This window comes from Alexandromys fortis, unplaced genomic scaffold, assembly GCF_014885135.2.
Source record: "Alexandromys fortis isolate MF-2015 unplaced genomic scaffold, M_Fortis_MF-2015_v1.1 scaffold_128, whole genome shotgun sequence".
Lineage (NCBI taxonomy): Eukaryota > Metazoa > Chordata > Mammalia > Rodentia > Cricetidae > Alexandromys > Alexandromys fortis.
Window position 1 is genome coordinate 314,461 of NW_026068012.1, and position 16,257 is coordinate 330,717.

Sequence of the window (16,257 nt, forward strand, 5' to 3'; positions counted from 1 at the left end):
GAGCACCTAAGGGCTTCTTCTGGTCTCAAGCAGACAGTGTTTAATAGACAGTGGGGCCAGAATAAAGAGCACTTTATCTGCAGAAGAGGAACTGTATACATTTTATGTTTCCTTATTACTTGAACTTTTACAAATAAAATTGTTCGGCTGGAAATTTCCAGTTGACTCCTGCTTGATCCAGAAAGAACCATTCCTCTCTCCAAAACCCACTCTCTTATAATCTCCAACAAAGAAAAGGCGCCAAAAGCCCAGTTCTGCATTGTGGCAAACTCCTCCCCTGACATTGCCAGTGGCTCAAGACCCTGGCCAAAGCAGTCAGCTTTGACCATACTTGGGTCCAAACCCAGCTTGTGGAGGACACGTCATCGCTCCTGCCCTACAGGGTATACAAGGTGCATGCTTCTGTTCTGCTGCATTGTAAGCGGTGCAGCTAGGAAAGGAAGGGATCCTGGCCGAAAACCAAGGCAGGTCACAAACTCACCCCAAGTGTAGCAGGTTATAGCCCTGCTCCAGGGAAAGGCTTACCCCACTTAACAACTCTGCTCCAGCAGGAGAGGGCTTCCCCAGCAAAGCTGTTACAGTTCTGCTCAGGTCCCCAGAGTGTAACAACTCTGGTCGGCTAGGGGACGGTTTTCCCAGCTATAGCCTTATAGCCCTGTTCCGCTTTGCTCTGCTCCCTTCAATTCCTGCAAAAGACAGCCTCACCCAAATCTTATCCAAGAGACTTATTGGGAGGGAAGGAAGGAGGAGGACGGCTGCCGGCTCCAAGGTGGAAAAAGCAGCAACAAACTGACCGGGCACAGGGTTTATATGAGGTTTCTTGGGGGTAGAGTTTTTCCAGAGTGGAGATTTTCCAGGGTGGCAATTGGTCAAATTTCAATCCCTAAACTTGGAGAAGCTTGGTGATTCGCTGGATTTTGAGTTTAGGGATTGGTTCGTTTTGTGCTCAGGGATTGGTTGGTTTTTCTACTGAGTTGGTCTGAGGTGTAGTGTTTCTTTGGCTCTGGTTTCAGGGCCAAAGTGTGTTTCTTTCACCGGTGCTGGTTTCAGGGTCAGGGTGTGTTTTTTGTTTTTTTGTTTTTTTTTGTTGACACATATACGTGACTTCTCCTGCCCGATCTTTCGGGCTGGAGGACTTACCAGGGAGTTGCTTTGCTCAAACAAACCTGCTCTTTTGCTTTTTTAATTTGGCTCGATTTGGCTTACTGCATCGGCGAAGAAACCTATTACCCCGTTACAGAAAGCCTATTAAAAATGTATAACTTTCATAAGGTCACAGCAGATGCAAACCTCTCAACCCTGCCTTATCTGTGCTATCTGGCAGCCCTTGCCTGGCTATCTGACTCAGTGCAATACCAGGTTCTACACACACACATTGAATTAACGTCCCCGTGAGCTGTGACTCCCAGGATAAAAGTTGATCACTTTCAAGAAAATCCCAAAAGCAATTATTTCCTTCGTTTGTGTCTTTCAAATTTTCAGTAGCAGACATGGATTACACTTTTGCAGTGCAAGTCTCATCCGAGTTTCACACACGTCTCATCTAGTTTCACACGCGTCTGAAAGCCCAGCTACCACGACGCCTCTGCACCAGCCTGCCTCACGCATGCGCCCTACGCCTGAGGTGTGGGGGAGCGGCCTGCGCGCGCAGCAGGTCAAACGCAGCTGGGCAAGACTGTCTCCCCTCCCGCGTCGACTTTGCCCGAGGCGGAAGTGAGTGGGAGGGGCCTCGTAGAGGCGGCCGGCCCCGGAAGTGGGCGGGGCCGCGAACCCCACGGCGGACTAGCAGTCTCCCAGTCGGGTTGCGGCCGAGGCCGGTCCTGGCTTTGTAGCTCTCTCAAGATGGCGGCGCAGTCACCCAGCGGGATCCGCCTCAGCGCGGTGAGCAGCCGCGAGGGGAGGAGCGGGCCGGGTCCCAGGAGGGCGGGCGGGCGGGCCAGCGAGCGGGATGGCAGTGGGCGGCGGCGCCTCGAGGACCCGGCGCGGTGGCCGGGGGGTCGCGGCGCGGACGCAGAGCCGCCGCCATGTCGCTCCGCTCGGACGAGCGGCCGTGAGGCGATCGGTGCGCGCCGGGCGGCTCGGGCCGGGCTGCGGCCCCCGTCCGCCGCGGGCGGCCTGCCCCCGTCGGGCTTCGCGGCTGCCGCCAGCTGTTGTCGGAGCCGCGCCCTTCCCCGCCCACCCGTCCGCCCGCCCCGGAGCGGTGCCGCTGCGGGCGCGGAGCCGTCGGGCCTCGCCGGGGGCGGCCGGGGCTGCCGTGCGGACGCGGTTCCCGCTCGGGTCCGTCCGCCTCGACCGTGGCACGGACGCACCGAGCAGGGCCTCTCAGCCCCTCTTCGCTCGCCCGGCTCGCCCCTGCCGCTGCTTCTGGCCGCTGCCAGTTGTGACAAACCCTTCTGAAGCAATTGGGAGTGGTCACACAAAACGACTTACACTTTCAGGTCCAAAACATTGTGGGCGTGGCTTCTTCACCTGATGATTTCTGCAAAGTTTTATTCTGCGCTGGTCCTGAGGCTCTAGGCGGGGAAAGTACTTCCTCAGCCCAGGAGGTCGATGTTTGAAGGATGGCGGCCGGGGTTGGGGTTTTGGGGGGGTGCTGTGGTGTGGCATCCCTGTAATCCCAGCGCTCGGGTGACTGAGACAGGCAAATTCTAGGACAGTTTAGGGCGGGAAAGTCCTGTCTCAGAAAGAAAAAAAAAGTACTCAGTGTTATATTTCATTGCTGAGCGGTAAGGGTTTCTGGAGGTAAAAGCATGTCTCGTTTCCCACCGGCACTTCACGAGTGCATCCGCTCCGCGTCCATTCATTTGGCCATGATAGGGGATGTGATAGCCCCAAGTGTGCGTGAAACGTTACCTGGTTTTATTGCCTCTGCCTATTTGTGAGGTTGAGCATTCTTCATATGTTTGTTATGTTTTTAATTGCCTATTCATAGTTTGCCCAATCTTTTTTACATTTATTTACTTTATGTCTATGAGTAGTTTGCCTGCATGTGTTTATGTATGCTATCTACCTGTGTGCCTGGGATGAGAAAAGGGACTCAGATCCCCCTCCATTACTGAGTAGTGAGTTGCCCTGTGGAGTGCTGGGAACTGAACCCCGTCCTATGTAAGGGCCGTAGGTGCTCTTACCATTAGTCATTTCTCTTGAGCCATAGTTTGGCCATCCTAACTCCCCTTTCTTTTGAGAGAGAAATCGTACTGATTTACGAGGCTTGTTTCCATCTTCCAGGTCAATGACTTTTCGTTACATACTCTGTTTAATGAAATGGTTGCTTAGTAGTTAAAAGAGAGCAACTTGATTCTTTCTTTCCACTGGGTTTAAGCTCCTTAATTCTGCTTCCCAACTGGGTGAGTCTGGATAGAGTAACACTCACCCCCCTAGGCTCCAAAGGGTTCATGTTCCCAGGGAAATAATAAAAATTATTATGTGTTGGGGCTGGAGAGATGGCTCAGTGGTTAAGAGCACTAGCTGTTCTTCCAGAGGTCCTGAGTTCGATTCCCAGTAACCACGTGGTGGCTCAACCATCTATGGTGGATCTGATGCCCTCTTCTGGCTTAAAGGTGTACATGCAGATTGAGCACTCATATACATAAAATAAATAAATCTTTGCTAAAAAGAAAAGAAATCTGTGTTGGTTATGGCCAAGGTCCTGGAGCAGATTCCCCTGAGTAATGAGGTGGTGGTGGTGAGTGTGTGTTAGGGGTTATCCAACAAGGGGTCTCCTGTTTGCCAGGAAAACATTCTGTCGCTGTATTCCCAGTCTTAGGGAAGTTTCTAAATCATACAACAAAATATAAAAAATAAAGTTGTGTTGCTGTTTTACCTTGCCTGCCTTATGCACCTGATTGGTCTAATAAGTTGATTGGCCAATAGCATGGGAGGAGATATAGGCAGACTTCTGGGCAGGGAGATGAAATAGGAAGAGGAATTTAGGATTGAGGTAGAAAGAAAAGGAACAGCCAGGGAGACACCAGGGGCCAGTCAGCCAGAGAGCAGAGAGGGAGGAAGCAGGACACTAGAACACACCGAATGGGAGAAAGGTAAAAAGCCCCGAGGTAAAATGTAGACTAATAGAAACAGGTTAAATTAAGTTAAAAGAGTGAGAGGGACAAGCCTAAGCTAAAACTGAACGTTCATAATTAATAAGTTCCTGTGTCTTTATTTGGGATCTTGCTGGTGGTCCAAAGAAAATTCCAACTACATATAAGCTCAGTGCTAAGAAGGCTGAGACAGGATCAAGAGTTCCGGGCCAGCATGGACCATGTTTCTTGATCCTTTTCCTAAGTAAGAAAGATAAGGCCAGGCGGTGGTGGCGCACGCCTTTAATCCCAGCACTCGGGAGGCAGAGGCAGGCGGATCTCTGGGAGTTCGAGACCAGCCTGGTCTACAAGAGCTAGCTCCAGGACAGGCTCCAAAACCTCAGAGAAACCCTGTCTCGAAAAACCAATAAGCCACAGCCTGAAGAGTGCTCGTAGGTAGTCACAATCAGAAGAAAAAGGTAAATTAGATGTTTAGTTGGTTTGGGATCAAGTTCCCACCTTTTCCACCTCCTTACAAATTGCATTCTCTGACTCTTCAAGATTGAAGTGAAGGGCTATGGAAATGGCTTAGTTGAATAAAGTACACTGGAACCATGAAGTCCTGAGATCAGATTCCCTGCATTGGGGAGGTACCAGTCAATCTAGACACGACTAGTGAAAGACTGTCTCAAAAATAATTGAATTAATAATGGGCCTGGTAATGTTTCTATAGTTCTAGTTGCTCAAGAGGCTGCGGCAGGAGGATCACAAGCTAAAGGCCAGTCTGCACAACTTATGAGACCCAGTCTCAAAATATAAGTGAACCAGGGATATAGTTTAATGGTAGAGCACTTGGCCTGGCAAGGGAAGACTCTGAATGCCGTCCTTAGTATACATAAAGAGAAACAAACAAGGGAGCTTGGCCTGTGCCAGTAATCCAGCCAGCACTTGAGAGGTAGAGGCAAGCTCTGTGAACTCTGAGTTCACATAGATGAGTTCCAGACCAGTCAGTAACAGTGAAACTCTTGTCTCAAAAATAAAGATTGAAATGAGGAAGCAAGCACACCAAATTCCATAAAGTTGGCAGCATTGCCAAATAGAGTGTCCTTGAGACCCTGGATTCATCTCTGGTGTGGTGGCAAAGTCTAGAGTTAGCAGTTGGCTCTAGGCATGGCAGTGACTTTAGTGCTAATTTGGCATGGGCTCTTGGGAACCTCAGAATTTTTTTTTACCTATCTACTTTTGGTTCATGACTAGTTGGTACACTGTAGCTCCTGAACCAAATCCAGCCTGGCACCTGTTTTTGTATGGTCTGTGATCTAAAAAATGAGCGCTCAAAATGGTTGAAAAAAGTTCCATGACATGTGAAATAAATGTTAGTTTCCATAGTTTATTGACCACACCAAGTGCATGAATTTGCCGATAGCTATGAAATGCTTGGATGAGGACAAAATCTAGAGGTTGGTGAACTTTGCAGTTATCAATAGCAAAGCGTCAAGGATCAGCCTTAACATATACCACCTTTATTCTTTGTGGGGTGGCGGTTTTGAGACAGGGTTTCTCTGTGTAACAGCCCTAGCTGTTGTAGAACTCATTTTGTAGACCAGGCTGGCCTCAAACTCACAGAAATCTCCCTGCCTCAGCCTTTAGAGGATTAAATGTGTATGCTACCAAGCCTGGCAGTTGCCTAGGTTTTTGTTTGTTTATCTTGAGTCAGATCTCCAACAGACCATACTGGTCTCGCAACAAACTTGATAGGGATAACCTTAAATTTTTGATATCGTGGTTCCCAAGTGATATAATTACAGACTCTTGGTTACTATGCCTAGTTTTATAAGGTGCTGGGGGTTAAGCCCAGGGCTTTATGCATGTTAGTCAAACATTCTGCCTATACATACATTCCCAGCCTCTTGAGTTGGGGAAGTGGAGGGAAGAGGTTCAGGCGTTTAAGTTGAGTTCAAGGCTATTCTAGGTTACACAATCCTGCCTTCCCTGCCACTGCATGTGCGCATGTGCGCGCGCGCACACACACACACACACACAGAGTTTCTCTATGTTGCTCTGTAGACCAAGCTGTCCTCCAACTCACAGAGATCTGCCTGCCTCCTGACTGCTAGGATTAAAGGCATGTGCCCCCATGCCCAGCTAAAGATTTTATTTTTTATGTATATGGGTACTTTGCATGTCCATCTGCATACCAGAAGATGGCATCAACAGTTGTGAGCTGCCATGTGGGTGCTGGGAATTGAATTCAGGATCTTTGGAAAAGCAGTGAGTGCTCTTAACCCCTAAGCCATCTCTCCAGCCCAACCAGCCCTGACCCTGCCTTTAAAAAAAATTGTACTTAAACTAGTTGATTATGTGCCTAAATTGCTCAAGAAATTAAGTTTGCTATAACAGGGTTTATTGACCTCTTCTTATCTGTCATAGAGAGTAAAGTCATACTTTAAGAGCTTATTAATTGCAGTGCTTTGTTATTTGAAGAAGTCATGGATACACACCAGGCCAATGTTCAACTGCAATAAACTTGGAATAGATAATGCAACCAACTCAGAGTGTTGAATACTGTCTCTGAGAGGCCGCCAGCAAAGCTCAGTAAGGCAGTTAGACCCAATCAGTACACTAATAACCAAGCACTCTCTTTGCAAAATCTTGTCTCAGAGTAGGGAGATTTAGGAAATGATTTTGTCAGACATCAGGGTCTTGGCTGGGTCATGTAGAAACAGGTCCTACATGGTACTTGGGGAGGCTGTGGTATTGTGGACATTAAGGAGGCAAGGATTTTATATAGGTCTTGACGTGTAAGCTATTGAGTTGTTTCCCCTTATCTTCCAGGCAGCTTCTAGGCTTTATATTCTTGGAGCAAGCATCTAAGTCATTTTTTATTTGGTTTCAGTGTTGTTTAGCACAGAAACAATGTTTATTGGATGTTGTTTTCATAATTAAGGGATGCATTAAATAATATGAATTGTTGGTTTGTTTCAGCTTTGCCCGAAGTTTTTACATACAAATTCTACTAGTCATACTTGGCCATTCAGTGCAGTTGCTGAATTAATAGGTATGTAAATTGACACTTCATACGCTGTCTGTTAATTGTAATTATAACTTAATAACTTCTGAAAAGTAATATGCAGCTATACTTTTTAAAATATTCCTGAATAACGTTAGTGTAAAAACTGACTTAACAGTTGTTTATGCTCCTATCAGATGAGTTTCTCCAGCCTTCCACAAACTACCAAGTGTTTTCATAGCTTTAGTTCTTAATTTGCTAAGTTTACAAAGTGTTTATGTTGCAGATGTGTTTTTACTAAGACTTACTCTTCACAGTGTAACACAAAGTGGATTCCTCGTTCAGGTGTTAGAATTAATATGCTGACTTTATGATGGTTTCTTGTGTCCTCTAAGGAATGATGAGGCCCAAGATATACCTTAATTATTTAATGAGCATGAGACAACATATATATTATGTTCAGATTAATATCATGAGGTCATGATTTTCTTCTTAGGAAATTACATGAGCAAGAATAGTCCCGTCCCGTCCCGTCCCGTTCCCCCCCCCCCCCCCCCCCCCCCCCCCCCCCGGTTAGGCTTATGTTTTAAACGGGGAAATGCTATTCTCAGGGGTTTCTTTGTATGTTTTACAGTGGATCTTTATCAAAGGAGGGTCCTACCTGAGATATGGGAGGAGGAGGAACTTTGAGTTTTGTTTATTAAGGAAGGGTCTCCCTCCAGCCCAGGCTGACCTGGAATTTGCAGTAAGTCTTGCTAGAGCTGGGATTGCAGGATGAGCACCCTGCCCACTTGCAGGAACCCCTCTCCTTTGGTATAATACTAAGATTTTCTAAAGTCAGAACCAACAAGCATCCAGGTGGTTTTATTTTTCTTCTCCCAGATCTGCAGTGGATGTGCTACAGCACTGCAAGTCTTTGTTTGTAGTGGCAGACTAGCAGGAATACCCATGCCTACAGCTCTTTGTTGTATTACCAAGTCTAAGTTCTTAATGAAATACTATTTAATCTTTCCTGGAGTGGTTGGAAAGGATTAATTGTAAACTGTTTTATAGAAGAGTAGTTTAAAAGCCATTTTTAAATGATTTTTATTTTTTTACATCCAGACCAAAGTTTTCTCTCCCTGCTTTCCTCCTAACCCCTCCCCTCCCACCTGCACCTCCCCTCCCCCATCCACTCCTCAGTTTCTGTTCAGAAAAGGGCAGGTCTCCCATGGATAGCAACCCAGCATGGCATATCAAGTTGCAGTAAGAACTAGGCACTACCCCTTCTATTAAGGTTGTATAAGACAGCCCAGTATGAGGAAAAGAGTCCAAAATTCAGAAAGCCATTATTTCTAATAAATACTTCAAAGTATATTTCAGTTAGAGACTGTTCCGATGGATCTTGATCTTGAATAAATCATAGATTGATTTTATTACTGATAAGTTAAATATTTTTCATTTTTAACATAGTCCTTTATTGTGCCTGTTCTGAGAATGAGTGTGTAAACAAGATGTTAAAGGAGAGGTGCACAGTGCTGGAGTTGTGAGCGCCACACGAATCCCAGTGGCAGATCCTGTAGGAGGTGACTCTTTGATCTGTATGTAGCTTAGAAGGCAGGGGTTCTGCCTTCTTATTCTTAACTTCCTTAGCTTCTGTGTCCACTGCTAGTGCTCTTCACACTCAACTTAGTTTCCTGGTTTTAGTCATCTTTGTGAGCGGTGGTGCTTCACACTTCAGTGAGTGCTTGCCAGTCTTTATTCCTGCATGATGTGAAGGGCTTGGAGAGAACTAATTCTGATAGAGCCCACGGAGGCAGTTTGGTTTCATGTTTTCAAACCTTAGGAATTCTAACAGTTAGAGCTTTAAAGTAATAATGATATTCTATTGCTTGTTACATTGTTCTGATGATCAGCTTCTTTAAAATGCACTCAGAATTTCTCAACCCTTTGTCTTCCAGATAATGCTTATGATCCTGATGTGAATGCTAAACAGATCTGGATTGATAAAACAGTGATTAATGACCGTATATGCTTGACTTTCACTGATAATGGGAATGGGATGACTGCAGATAAGTTACATAAAATGCTAAGGTATGTAAAAAAAAAAGTGTCATACTTTGGAAAATGGTGGCTTCTGCCTATTTTAAAATTCACACGTGCCATACAAAATATCATTTTATATCCTTAATTCTGTTTTTAAGACATGAAATGCCATATGCACAGCGTGACTAGGTCTTTCATTATTTTCTGTAACTAGGTTATTAGGCAATCCCATCATACTCATCACCCCTTCCCTTTGTCTGCCTTACCTAAAATTCCGGCATTCCTTTAGAGGTGGAACACACAGATAGTAGCTGTTTTTACTTTGACATAAGTTAGGCTTACCTTGTATTGTCTTTAATATTGTCTTTAAAGAGATGGAGAGAATGAAGAGGCATAAAATAATTCATGCATTCTCAGGCTGCAGAGTCAGTGACAGTGTCTGCACTGGGTACTGAAGTAAATGGTACGGAGCAGCGGAAGAATGCAGAAGCAGAAGTTCTTGTCTTTAAATGTTCATTATGCTGCCAAAGTCAAATTGACCCCACCATTAATCATGCCACATAGCCTTGTTCAGAACAAGAGAATTGTTCATATCTAGAGGAAACGATCCATGGCCTGGAAGCTGAAGGTTTGTAGACCTCGTGTTAAAACCCAGACATGTAGCCATACATTCCAGGTGATGAGCTAGTGTAAGTACCTAAACCCATTCTTTTCAGAGATGTGAAAATACAGCAGGGTAGGGCCAAGTTGCTCAAGATTGTATATACTCCTAGAGTGAGTGGAATCACCATTTGAATCCAGACTTTTTACTTAGTATTATGTTGAATTTTTAGAAATAAAAGAATGAGTGTTTATTTAAATTTTTCTTTTCTTTTTAGCTTTGGCTTCAGTGACAAAGTCACCATGAATGGTCATGTCCCGGTTGGATTGTATGGGAATGGCTTCAAGTCAGGTTCTATGAGACTGGGCAAAGATGCAATAGTTTTTACCAAAAATGGAGAAACCATGAGTGTGGGATTCTTGTCTCAGACCTACTTGGAAGTTATAAAGGCGGAACATGTTGTTGTCCCTATCGTGACATTCAACAAACACCATATCCTTTTCATTTTGAATTAATGCTGCAGAGAAACTTGAAAAAATCTGGAACATTTCTTTTATCTTCCTCAATTCTTGTCTTGCCCTGTCCTTTGTTTTAGGAAGGGTCCCTCTGTGTTAACCAGGCTAGCCTCCAAGCTACTGATTTTCTATCCCATCCAATCTAAAGCTGGAGTTAAGAACACGCAGGGCCTTACCCATGTCCTAGTAGGGTTTCTGTTGCTGCAACAGAACACCATGACCAGAAAGCAAGCTGAGGAGGAAAGGGTTTATTTGGCTTACACTTCCATATAAGATCATAGGAAGTCAGGACAGGAACTTACACAGGGCAGGATCCCAGAGGCAGGAGCTGATGGAGAGACCATGGAGGGGAGCTGCTGCTACTGACTTGCTTCCCATGGCTTGTTTAGCCTGCTTTCTTATAGAAACCAGGACTACTAGCCCAGGGCGGTAACCATCCACCAAGGGCTGGGTCTGCTTCTTCCTGGTTCCTTCCTCTCTGATGATTCTAGCTTGTATCAAGTTGACACAAAACCAGCCAGTACACCCATCCAAAATTTTGTTGTTCATTGTTCATTTAAAAATTATGTGTATAGTGTTTTGTCTGCAATATGGATATGGACCATGTGTATTGTAGTATCTACAGAGGTTAGAAGAGTATTGATTCCCCTGGTTCTGTTACAAATGGCCATGGAGCTGTCATGTGGGTACTGGGATTTGAGCCATCTCTACAAGAGCAACAAGTGCCCTTAACTAACTCTACGGCCCCCCAGTTCTTGTGTTTTTTTTTTTAATTTTTATTTTATTATTTTTTTTAATTTTTATTATTATTATTTTTTTTATCCTGTATAGTCTATTTCTTGTCTGTATATGCTTCCTTTACCCTGTGCCTGAAGCCTAGGGTTCAGTTTTTTTCTTTACTGGACAACCATAATGAGCTTATGGTTGTAGCTGTTTGTTTTGTTTGTTTGGTTTGAAACAAGGTCTCACTGAGTACCCCTGGGAGGTCCTGAAAAATCACATTGATTGCCGGCCCGCTCCCTGCTTTTTTAGTGCTGGGATTGAAGGAGCAGGTGCCACCATGCCTCCTTGTGTTGATTGTTTTCCAGGGCTGCAGGTGACAAGACTGAGTTTCAGTATGTAGTACAAGATGACTGGCCTCGGCTCTTATGCAGCACGGATTACAGGCATGAACCGCTTTGCCTACCTTGGAGTTCCTTACTTCAAGATTATTGTGGATTAATAAGAGAGACTGTGTTGACCTGGCTCGAAAGTTTCCCTAATAGTGAAAAGCAAGATGATTTTAGGAACTCACTGACATAAATCACTTAGAAATAATGAATTTGCTCTTTTTTCCTTCCTCTTTTAGAGTTGAGGTGAAATGCCTTGAGCCTCACGTAGCTGAGGTATAGGTGGACTCCGCTGAGCCCTGGGCATGCTCACGTTTCATCTTCCTTGTGTTCTTTTGAAATCACATTGCTTGACAGGAGTTCTAAATAATTTAGGGGTTGGTTTCTCTTGAGTTCACTAAAGTTGGCTTCTATATTATAATTGTGTAAAAGTTGTTGATTTCATCTTTAACTAAGGACATACGTCAGATGATTAATTTAGCAGAATCAAAAGCAAGCCTAGCAGCAATTCTGGAACATTCTCTCTTTTCTACGGAACAGAAATTACTGGCAGAACTTGATGCTATTATGGGTAAGAAGGGGACAAGAATCATCATCTGGAATCTTAGAAGGTAAATGTAGATCTCCGTTGTAAAGTGCACACACAGAGTTGGTTGCATTATATTTAGCCTTGTTACACAGACTAGAAATGAATAGAAAATGCATTTGTTGGTATACTTCCTGATTTGTGGTTTCGTTTCTTTTTTAGTTTTTTAGTTTATTATGTATACAGTGTTCTGCCTATATGTATGCTTATATGCCAGAAGAGGGCATCAGATCCCAGTATAGATGGTTGTGAGCCACCCAGTGGTTGTTGGGAGTTGAACTGAGGACCTCTGTAAGAGCAGACAGTGCTCTTAACTTCTGAGCGCTCTCCAGGCCCATAATTTTTGTTTTCTAAGGATATTTTATTGAGCCCAATTGGCTTCAATGAGTTACTTTGAAATTGTTCTAAAAATGTCGTAGTTGTATCAGTTTCCAGTAGTGCTTTGTCTGTTATTCCATTCCTAGGCCCAAAACAAAAAAACTACCTAAAAAAGAGATGAAATAGTAGCTAGGAAGTATAACTTGTGAAATTTAGATTGCATGAGCTAGCAATCCAGTAAGTAATGTAGATGAAAATTTTGCCTTTCTAAAATTGTATATATAGTTCTTGGGTTTGTAGAGGGCTCAGTGGGTAAAGGTCACTTGCAGGCAAGTCTGGTGACATGATTCAGTCCCTCAGATCCACGTGAGAAACCACAGAGAATGCATTTCCTAGAGTTGTTCTTAAATCTCTACACGAGTTCTCTCCCGTCTCATATGTGTGCACGTGCACACACACAGAATAAGCAAACAAAATAATTTTAAAAGTTAAAACTAATACTTCCCTTGTCTTTGGACAGTTAAGACCTTTAAATATTAATAAATACTACAGCAAAACCCTGTCTCAAAAAACCAAAAAAAAAAAAAGTAAGTCTGCAATACATTGAACCATAGAAATAAAGCACAAATAGCATTAAACCTGAAGCATTTTAGAATTTGTTTTTCTGGTGTATTGCATCTCCTTTTGCTTGTGTTCATTCACTTCTTATTCCCCCTCCTGGTTAGGTTTCTTTCTTTTCAGTCAAGCTTTCTGTTTTTGAGTAACTGGTAATTCCATGTGTAGGCTGGCCCTCCTGTCTCTTTACAGTTTTCTAAGTCTGTTAGTAGTGCCAGGGTACTGTCATTGGTGCAGGAAAGTGCAGGGCACTTGGCTCAGCACAGCACCCACAGTGTGCTGTGACCACACTTGTTTCCTTTGAGCTGTGTTTCTCAAGTCCAGGCAACTTTTGACCTTCTTGATCATGTCCAATGGAAAAGGTTCCATAAAGGTACTAACTCTGGGTGTGAGATACCTGGGACCCTTGCAGGTGTTTCCAGCTCTTTGCATTTCTTTGTAAGGACGCTAGTTCAGTGTTTTTCACACTGACACTCCATTGTGAGTTCAGGTTCGGTTGTTTCCCACCTCCCCTATTGAACAGCATGTGTGTTGTTTGTAGCCTGACACCATTAGAGATACTGCTGTAAACACAGATGCAGGTGCCTTTGGGAATGCCCAGGAGCGTAGTTTCTGTGCTGGTGATGTGGGACTTCCCTCTGTATGCTGTGAATACCATTGGTTAATAAAGGAACTGCTTTGGGCCTATAGTAGAGCTATAGGGGAGCTAGGCGGGGAAAACTAAACTGAATGCTGGGAGAAAGGCAGAGTCAGGGAGACTCCATGTAGTCCTGCAGGAGATAGACGCCAGAACTTTAGTTCGTAAGCCACAGCCACGTGGCAATACACAGATTAATAGAAATGGGTTAATTAATATGTAAGACTTAGCCAATAAGAAGCTAGAGCTAATGGGCCAAGCAGTGATTTAATTAATACACTTTTTGTATGATTATTTTGGGGCTAAGCGGCCAGGAACCAACAAGCTGCTCTCTCCTCCTACACTGTAAGGCTTTCTTAGAGGTCCTATGTTATGTTCTGTCCAGCAGCTCCTGGAGGATGTGGTTTCCTGAGTCCCCCTGCTGCCTTTCTTCTGTCTTGTACTTGCCCCCGACCCATGGCCTTCTGTTTATTTGCTTGTTTATTTACTCATTTTTCTTACCATATAGTATTTACTCATTTTTCTCAATGTGACATTACATTTTGCTTCTGTCTAAATTCTTGTCTTACAGTTACAAAAATGCAACAGAATTTGATTTTGAAAAGGATAAATATGACATCAGAATTCCTGAGGATTTAGATGAGGCTGCAGGAAAGAAAGGATACAAGAAACAAGAAAGGATGGACCAGGTTGCCCCTGAGAGTGACTACTCCTTAAGGGTACGTACTCAGATGTTGTTGGAAATGAGCAGTCAGTGAGCACTGAACTGTTGGCAGGGTTGCCTTATCCACTGGGCTGTCTACTGGAAGTGTATTATACATGAACCGACACTAAAATGCTCATTTGGCTACTGGTTGTTTTATTTGCTATGAAAATCTTATTTTAACAGGTGGGTTGGTATATAGCTTGTCTCACCAGGCCCTGGTTTGACCTCTCTTACACTGTAAATTGGACATGATGGTAGATGCCTGTAATCCTAGAACAGGGGAGGTGCAGGCCAAAGGATCAGGAGTTAAGGTAACCCTAGCCTACATAGAGAGTTGGAGGCTCACATGCGTTAAACAGTCTCAGAGAGAGCAGGAGGGAGAAAACCTTGATTTAACTTTGAAGACATCAGTTCTTAGAGTGCTTTTGCTTTTCCACTCTACACTTATTTATTGGAATTGGTGAATCAGTGCTTTTTATGGTTACCACACTGATTAATTCAAGTCACAGAGCACCAAATGCAGTGTTTAAAAAAATATAATGTTATAGGATACACATCTAATACACCTTCATTTGTCTTCTAAGACAACACAGTATTGACTAGATAATATACAATAATAACATTTTGTAGTCAGATCTTGAGATTTGACTTCAGAAGCAGGTTATGTTTTTAAGATTAAGTGTGTTAACTGCTTGTGTCACTGACAAACACCTGACATGAGCACTTTAAGAAGGGTGGTTTATTTTAGCTTATAGTTCTGAGGGCGATGTGACAGAAGGGACAGATGCTACTGGTCATACTCTGTCCTCAGAGGGGACAGAATAAGGTATGGTTTTGCTGAGCCAACTTTCTCCTTTTTGTAGTTTGAGACCCCAACCAGGGAATGGTGCTACCCACTTTTAGTGTGGCTCTCTCCTTGTCAATTAATCTAATTTAGAAAATCCCATATAGGCACTCAAAGAGATTTGTCTCCAAAGTGGTTTTCAGTCCTGTTAGTTGACAATATGACATCACATTGGGAGACACACAAATTGTGGTCCTGTGATGTTGGTAATATGATCATTGTTTCTTTCTTTTTTTTTTTTTTTTGAGGTAATTTTTTTTTATGATTTTTTAATTGAGCTCTACATTTTTTCTGCTCCCCTCCCGACCTCTCCCCTCCCCAATTCAACCCTCCCCCAAGGTCCCCATGCTCCCAATTTACTCAGGAGATCTTTTGTTTTTCTACTTTCTACTTCCCATGTAGATTAGATCTATGTAAGTCTCTCTTAGTGTCCGCATTGTTGTCTAAATTCTCTGTGATTGTATATTGTAGGCTGGTTTTCTTTGCTTTATGTTTAAAAACCACCTCTGAGTGAGTACATGTGATAATTGTCTGTCTGGGTTACCTCACTCAAAATAATATTTTCTAGCTCCATCCATTTTCCTGCAAAATTCAAGCTGTCGTTATTTTTTTCTGCTATGTAGTACTCCATTGTGTAAATGTACCACATTTTCCTTATCCATTCTTCTATTGAGGGGCATTTAGGTTGTTTCCAGGTTCTGGCAATGACAAACAAAGCTGCTATAAACATAGTTTAGCACATGCTCTTGTGGCACGATTGAGCATCCTTTGGATATATCCCCAAAAGTGGTATTATTGGGTCTTGAGGAAGGTTGTTTTCTAATTTTCTTGAGAAATCGCCATACTGACATCCAAAGGGGCTGTACCAGCTTGCATTTCCACTAGCAATGCTGAAATGTTCCCTTTTCCCCACAACTTCTCCAGCATAAGTTGTCATCAGTGTTTTTATCTTGGCCGTTCTTTCAGGTGTAAGATGGAATCTCAGAGTTGTTTTTTTTTTTGTTTGTTTGTTTGTGTGTTTGGTTGGTTGGTTGGTTTTGGTTTTTTGACACAGGGTTTCTCTGTAGCTTTGGTGCCCGTCCTGAAACTAGCTCTTGTAAGGCGTGCGCCACCACTGCCCGGCCTCAGAGTTGTTTTGATTGGCATTTCTCTGATGACTAAGGATGTTGAACATTTCCTTAAGTGTCTTTCAGCTATTTTAGATTCCTCAGTTGAGAGTTCTCTGTTTAGGTCTGTACTCCATTTTTTTTATTGGATTATGTGATCTTTTGG

At 43.6% G+C, this 16,257-nt stretch overlaps 1 protein-coding gene across 3 annotated transcripts in view; it reads left to right on the plus strand.

Moving 5' to 3' along the window:
• The first annotated feature begins 1,729 nt into the window (after positions 1-1,729).
• Positions 1,730-16,257, plus strand: part of Morc3 (MORC family CW-type zinc finger 3) — a 43,125-nt gene continuing 28,597 nt past the window's right edge. For all 3 annotated transcript variants that reach the window (XM_050162120.1, XM_050162121.1, XM_050162122.1), the window contains exons 1-6: positions 1,730-1,881; positions 7,005-7,077; positions 8,970-9,102; positions 9,933-10,146; positions 11,742-11,890; positions 14,007-14,154. In XM_050162120.1, the coding sequence (XP_050018077.1) occupies positions 1,843-1,881; positions 7,005-7,077; positions 8,970-9,102; positions 9,933-10,146; positions 11,742-11,890; positions 14,007-14,154 (756 nt within the window). In that variant the 5' untranslated portion in view covers positions 1,730-1,842. The remainder of the gene's footprint in view (positions 1,882-7,004; positions 7,078-8,969; positions 9,103-9,932; positions 10,147-11,741; positions 11,891-14,006; positions 14,155-16,257) is intronic.